General features: G+C 42.7%; 1 protein-coding gene across 2 annotated transcripts; it reads left to right on the top strand.

Annotated features, from left to right (window-relative positions):
• Positions 1 to 24: 24 nt before the first annotated feature.
• SDHAF2 (succinate dehydrogenase complex assembly factor 2) lies at positions 25 to 4,408 on the top strand. Of its 2 annotated transcripts, XR_014173265.1 has the most exons (5): positions 25 to 246; positions 582 to 787; positions 1,537 to 1,646; positions 3,429 to 3,702; positions 3,741 to 4,408. XR_014173265.1 is itself a non-coding variant. In XM_081931288.1 (4 exons), exons 1-4 carry the CDS (start codon positions 226 to 228, stop codon positions 3,557 to 3,559), a joined length of 468 nt encoding a protein of 155 aa, XP_081787414.1. In that variant the 5' UTR covers positions 25 to 225; the 3' UTR covers positions 3,560 to 3,708. The 2 variants fall into 2 exon arrangements, 1 of the variants encoding a protein (XP_081787414.1); XM_081931288.1 differs by lacking the exon at positions 3,741 to 4,408 and having other exon boundaries at positions 3,429 to 3,708.
• Positions 4,409 to 7,127: the final 2,719 nt, after the last annotated feature.

The raw sequence follows: 7,127 nt of genomic DNA, 5'->3' as shown, positions 1-7,127 counted from the left end.
CTTCCGCAAGGACCGCCCCTTCCGGCCTGTTGCTGTGCCGCCTCTCGCAAGAGTAAACAAAAACAGAAAAGGCCCCTCTCCGTAGGCGGCTTTTCCGAAGCGGGCGTGGGAGGCCGAGAAGTGGCTTTAGGGCGCATGCGTTGTGGAGAAGCTGAGAGGCTTCCGTAGAGGCCTCTGTGTCTATGGTGGGCCGCGAAGGGTAGAGCGGCTGCGGAGGAAACCAGGATGGCGGCGCTGAGCGTTCGCGTGAGTAAAGGGAGATGCACGTTATGTATCTAGGCATTTGTTGAATTCGTGTCCCCCGCTTCGCCTCCAAGGAGCTCAGGGTGAAGCGCATAGGCTTCCTGACCCCACAACACCAACCCTGCGAGGTGGGCTAGGCTGAGATTAAGAGGCAGCGACTGGCCCCCAAGGTCACCCCCTGAGCGTCACGGCCTCCCCGAGTCCTAGTCCGACTCCCTAACCGCCGCACCAGCAGGGGCTCCGGCGCGTTCGCGTAGTAACGGAGTGGTGGGTCGGACGCTGCTGCTGCCGCTGCCCTTGGTTGCCTGACGCCGTTTCCCTGCCTGTTTGTCTCGCAGCGCCTCTTTCTGCTCCCTGCCTGCGTCCTCCGCTCGTCGAAGTGCTGCTACCGCGGGGACTCTCCCTCCGACTCCGGGCGGGATCTGCTGGAGATCCCTCTGCCGCCTTGGCAGGCCCGGCCCCACGAAGCCCCGGCGAGGAAGCGCGCGAGGCTGCTGTACGAGAGCCGCAAGAGGGGCATGCTGGAGAACTGCCTCCTGCTCAGGTGAGCCGTCGCCTTCTGTTCTGCCTTTCCTAAACCTGCTCGTTGCTTTCAACTTGGACTTGTTTCCTGGTAACCATATTAAGAATCGAGTCTTTAAATATTAAAATATTTAATATTATAATTGTTGTTTCATTTTATAATGTATATAAAACAGAGATAAGAATGATGAAACTACCGTATGTTCTCTGGGCAGTTTAAACTGATAAAATGCAACTGGAAATTTAGCTGAAAAACAGTGAGTACAAAATCATTGTTGTCTACTTTCTCCATATTGTGCATCATTTTATAAACCTACATTTTAAAAAAAGAAATGTTGCTCTTTCCTTGCACTTGGAAATACCCTTATCCAGGGACAGCGCTAGGAAGCATTGTTATGGAATATTGAAAATCAGCTTATAGAGGAAAAAGGAGAAGATTGTCCATTCTGTTTTCTCTTGGTTATCAAGGGTATAGTCAGACATTGGTTTATCTTGAACTGGTAGAGGGAACCTGGGGCTGAATGTGGTCTCCCCTCTGAGCCCCTCTATCCAGCTTCTGGGACTCTTCTCCAAAGGCCACAGCCCTCAGGAGCCCTGCTCCTCATTGCTTTTGCCTGGACCTTAAACTGTAATAATGCCTTTTGTTTGTCTGAATGGGTGTACGGAAATTTCTGACACTTGCATAGCCAGAATGTAGTATATTTATTACATTGTGGTATTTTTTTCTACCTCATCTGGTTTTCCCAGTATGCTGTTTTATTGTTTCCATAGTTTCTTTGCCAAAGAGAATCTGAATCGAATGAATGAGCAACAGCTGGATCTTTATGATCGCCTGATTAATGAGCCCAGCAATGATTGGGATATCTACTACTGGGCAACAGGTAAAGCAAAACACTGTATTTTGGGGTCACTTGCTATTGGCTCTTATGTGACTTGGTGGGCGTGTCTTATGAAGGGCATTTCACAATATAAAAACTTAAAAATATACAACATAGTAACAAACAAAAACAATAACCCCCCTGCACACAGTTAAAAAGGCCAAAGACCTGGGAGAACGGGAATGTTTTTACCTGATGCCTAAAGATATGTAAATGAAGACATCTGGCAAGCCCCTTTGGGGAGAACATTCCACAAGTAGGAATCCGTCACAGAAAATGCTTGTTTTCGTGTTGCTGCCCTCTGGACCACACACAGCAGCACAGTACATGTAATATTTAAACCTCTGTCCTGAAAATGTGTGTGATTGTCCTAAAAGGTTTTGTCACTGACAACCTGAAATACAGTTAGCTATGAGCAGGGTCTAAAAATTGTCATGTTCACCATATAAACATTCCAACTAGCAGTCAGGCTAATCAAGAGTATAACTAATGTATACTCTACCTTTAAAACATGTGTATTTTTATTTGCAGTAAGCCCTTTTTGAATTTAGTAGAATTTAACATCCTCCTTAACAAGTATAGTTTTAAGTTGCAGAACTGCTGTATAGTTAATGATAATATAGTGGTACCTCAGGTGAAGAACTTAATTCGTTCTGGAAGTCCGTTTTTAACCTGAAACTGTTCTTAACCTGAAGCACCACTTTAGCTAATGGGGCCTCCTGCTGCTGCTGTGCCGCTGCTGCGTGATTTCTGTTCTCATCCTGAAGTAAAGTTTTTAACCCGAGATACTATTTCTGGGTTAGCAGCCTCTGTAACCTGAAGCGTCTGTAACCCGAGGTACCACTGTATATTATATATTTTATGGTAGCGGTGGGGAACTGGATCTGGCTAGTAGACCAATACTCTGCTTCCCATGGGCCAACTTTGACAGATGCATGGGACCACCCAACTGTCAGTCACCTGATGGCATAATACATCAAATGACACCTATCAACATTCAAATGGGTTACTATACAACAATCTTCTTTGAAGATGCACTTTCAGCACCAATTAGCTGACGAGCATTACAGGGAACCTTTGAAGTCCATTTGGAGGTAGCAATTAGGATTCAAAGTGTTTGCTCCAAACAGCTAGTTGTTTTTTCTCTACAAAGAGGAAAATGCTCTGTTTGGAGTGCCACTGACTCCCAGCAGGGCTCCCTGTCTGCATTAATCAGCTGATTGGTGCTGACAGAGAACCCTTCTTTCAAAGAAATAATTGAGAACTCACTTAAACTCCTGATTGTTCTTTTCTTGCCCATACCTGCCCCATTTCACTTACGACGTCTTGTGGGCAACAGCCTCATGTGACCTGCACCAGCCTAATTAGGGCCACGGGACGAGACTTCCCACTGCCATTTTACAAGAAGTTCCAAAAACATTCTTGCTCCCTGACACATAAGAAATGTCTTTCGTTTGTTTGCAAAGCAAGCATTCCATTTTGTTTCCTTTTCTGTACTTAACACACTAACTGGGATGTCTTTGAAATGGGGCTTGACAAATAATTCTAAGTCCAGTGACAAAATGATCTTGGAAAACCTACTAGATCTGTAGACTCTGTAGTTCTGAGCAGGGGTAGCCAATGTGATTTCATCCAGATTTTGCTGGACTACAACTCTTATCTTTGTTGGCTGGCACTGATGAGTTGGAATCCAACATCTGGTGGACACCTCAGTGTACAGAATCGTCAGACATTGGTAGCAGAGCTTATACTGTTGCTTCACTTCTTCCTTTTTTCTCCCCAAAGAAGCAAAGCCTGCTCCAGAAATCTTTGAAAATGAAGTCATGGAGATGCTTAGAGAGTTTACCAAAAACAAGAACAGAGAAAAGAGACAGCAACAACCAGATCTTGAGTATCTTGTTGAAGCTTCACACTGATCTTGTGGTTTCTGGAGAAGGCCATACAGTCTGGACATCGTTTGAAACCTAGAAGCACACACTGTGGTATTCAGGCCTCTTGAGTCCCACTCTTGTGAATGGTCACTGTTTTCCATGCTTTACTTATCTGTAATAAAGCTTCAGTGCTTTTTTTCTTGAAGACTAATTGCCCCCCAAAAAGGATGTGTGGTCCTTTAGATACTTGGTTATAGCTCCCATTAAATTCAATGCAACACTTCTGAGAAGACAGGTATAGAAGTGTTAACAGAGTACCTTTTCTGACTCAGAATGCACTTCAGCAATCCCACTGGTATAGGACTGCAGGCTGATTGATAAAAACAAAATACATTGTTGTGTGTTCTGGTTAATTGAGAAATGCACATGGTTGTTAAATTATACATAACAAATCACAGTTATGTGATTTATGCCTTGAGAGTCGAACGTTTCGGCTCCTGAACAATTGAAAACTGAAAGTGAGTGTTCTGGTTTTCGAATGTTCTTTAGGAAGCCAAACATCTGACGGGGCTTCTGCGGCTTCCGATTGGCTGCAGAAGCTTTCTGAAGCCAATCAGAAGCCGCGCTTTGGAAGTTGAACGTTTCAGAAGTTGGATGGACTTCCGGAACGGATTCTGTTCGACTTCAAAGGTACGACACTCCCAGCTGATGTCAAGGCAATAAACAACTATTTTACTTTTAAAAGACAACTGAAGGCAGCCCTGTTTAGGGACGTTTTTAATGTCTGACACTGTATTGTTTTTAATATTCTGTTGGAAGCCACCCAGAGTGGCTGGGGAAACCCAGCCAGATGGGTGGGTTATAAATAATAAATTATCATTATCATTATTCTTATACAGCTGTAGTATTATTTTATATTCTGCTCAGTTCCAGGATTCCTGGGCAGATTTCTGTATTGTATGATTCTGGCCAAAAGGTGAACGAATGATTGAGAATCGTAGATTTGTGGAAGTCTATAGTACTCTTTATGCTATAAGTGTATTTTCAATAATGAATGGATAGCAACCCCATATAAGTAATTCATTACTGGACATCTTAGATGCTGAAGGTACATTCCTAAAGCCAATTGCTGGAGTTGGTGCAGTGATCTGACTCCATGCAGTCACATGACAGCAATGGGGTTGCCTCAGGCCTCCCCACAAGTGCAGTTCTGGATATACTTACCAGTTTTCAGCTGTGTCAGCCTATGAACTGGTGGATGTGCCCATCACTTTCCTTCCATTCTGCTTGATAGGTTTATTTGCTACTGCCTTTGTCCAATTGCTACAACCCTGTGTCCCTAACCTAGAAGACTATTCTTATTCTTGGTGCTGTTTGTTAGTACATCTTCAGTAGATCAATGAGGCCAACATTAACAAGCTGCATATGGAAGATTTGGTCCTTGCATATTGCCCTCGTGTATGTCCTTGGCAGTGTGCGTGTGTGTTTCCTATTTATTTAAAGATTTTTTAAATCCCACTCTTCAGCCAAAAAAGGCTCGCAGAGCAGCTTACAAATCATTAAAATCGCTATATATGCCCTCAGCCTTATAATCTAAAAAGAAATGACACAAAAAGAAATGGAGGGAGCTAGGAGGAAATAGGCAAACTCTGGTTCAAATCCATGCTTTCAAGTTGCTTTAATGACCAGCTGGGATGGGAAAATGCAAGGAAAGGAGGCGCCAAAAGTTACTGATCTCTCAGCTGTCCCAGTGGACTGGCCCTGCATTCCTTCTCTACCATCATTGGTAACAGGCAGATGTAATTACTGCTACTCGGTGACAGTGGATGCACAGAGGGGCCTAATTCCTGCATAGAATGGACGGCAGCTCCTATTCTGTGGTACCTTATGTGTTTTTTGTGGGGGGAAGAAAGTCGTATGTTGGGAATTGTGCCAGGGTCCCCAGCTACCTTAATTCAACTTGGGACTCAAGGTTTTAGCTGGCACTTGTCAGTAAAAACCAGTGGCACATGGTTATAATTCCCCCCCCCCCCCGCTGACCCTATCCTTTATAGTCGGTGTCTATTCATTTCGCTCCTCTTCCCTCATTTGCTACTGTTTGATATAGTGGTAGCTGCAGCATTAAATGGATACTGTCTGTCCTTTGTAGTTGTTGTAATTTGATGTGTTTGGCAGTTAGTGAATACTCACACTGTCTCCCCCCACCCTCAGATGTAGAATAATTCCCACCCACTTGCTATACCAAGCAAAGTTTAATATAGAAGTACACAATAGACTGTTAAACAATGAATATCTCCAACTAAACATTCGAAAAAACTTTCTGGCAGTAAGAGCTGTTTGGCAGTGAAACAGACTCCCATGAGAGGTGGTGGACTCTCCTTCCTTGGAGGTTTTTAAACAGAGATTGGATGGCCATCTGTCATGGATGCTTTAGCTGTGATTCCAGCATTGCAGGGGGTTGGACTAGATGACCCTTGGGACCCTTCCAATTCTATGATTTATTACATTTTTATACTGCCTTTCATTCAAAGGTCACAAGGCAGTTCTCAACATAGACAAAATGAGAACAAAAAATTAGAAGCTGAAAGTAGAATTTAACTTACAAGAATATTATTTCCCAGAACACAAAAATGTGTGCCATTTGCTGAAAAAACAAGATTCTTCACTACAAATTCCTTATTCCAAAGGGGATCACCCTTCCATTAGAAAATTTTATGTGAAATACTTAAAAAAGCAAATAAATCAGCCTATGTCTCTGTTCATAAATTTTCATAAACATACACTGTTTATTCAGTCTGCTTGTATTTCCTTTTTTCACCCAATCGACTGCTAGCATTCGTAGCTGAATGAACTTTAGCTATTCTATTTTTAGAAGTTGATGGTGCAAAAAGAAGAAAACAGTACTGTGTGGCTTGTGTCTAACCCTGTTAGGCTCTTTTCCACTTTTCAGTCAATTACTGGGAGTCAGGTATTTTCAAAACAGGTGTTTGAAATTGTTCTAGGATACATAACTACTTTTTCTTCTAGCCAGCAGTGACTTCTTCAATAATCATATAAGTAACACTTTCAGACACCCAGGTGTTTCTGCAGAAGATGTTTTATGTAATGTACTTTTTTAAATTTAAAAAATCCTATTAAAACTTGCTAGCTGTGTGACAATTTGAAATACAGCTTGGCCCTCCTAGAGTTGGTTCCCCCCCCCCCCGCCCCTTATCACACAGAACGTTAAAAGTCTTGCTTAAGGTTACATGTTTCTTTGCAGCCATCTAGTCTATGGCATTACCTTTAAACTACCACATGGTGTCATTATAAGCATGTTGATGATGTTTCCTCAATACTAAATATTCACATGCAGGCTTGATCAAAAGTGATGTGTAACTTACATATTTTTAATTTTGTATGCTCAGAGATTTCTCTTCCGTGTCAGAGTTCAGATTGCAGAGATTCTGTGTCAAGCAATGCCACATTCAATGACATGAGTAAAATATAACACAAATACACTTATTTTAGTCCTAGGTAAGCAACAGAATCATACAGCACCAAAACTGAGCTATCTGAAACCCGCAACTCATATTGCTAAGACTTTACAATAACATTTCAATATTATTTCGCA

This window comes from Podarcis melisellensis, assembly GCF_964234715.1.
Source record: "Podarcis melisellensis genome assembly, chromosome: 1".
NCBI lineage: Eukaryota > Metazoa > Chordata > Lepidosauria > Squamata > Lacertidae > Podarcis > Podarcis melisellensis.
Note: the sequence above shows the minus strand (reverse complement) of the source record. Positions and strands in the feature narration are given on the sequence as shown.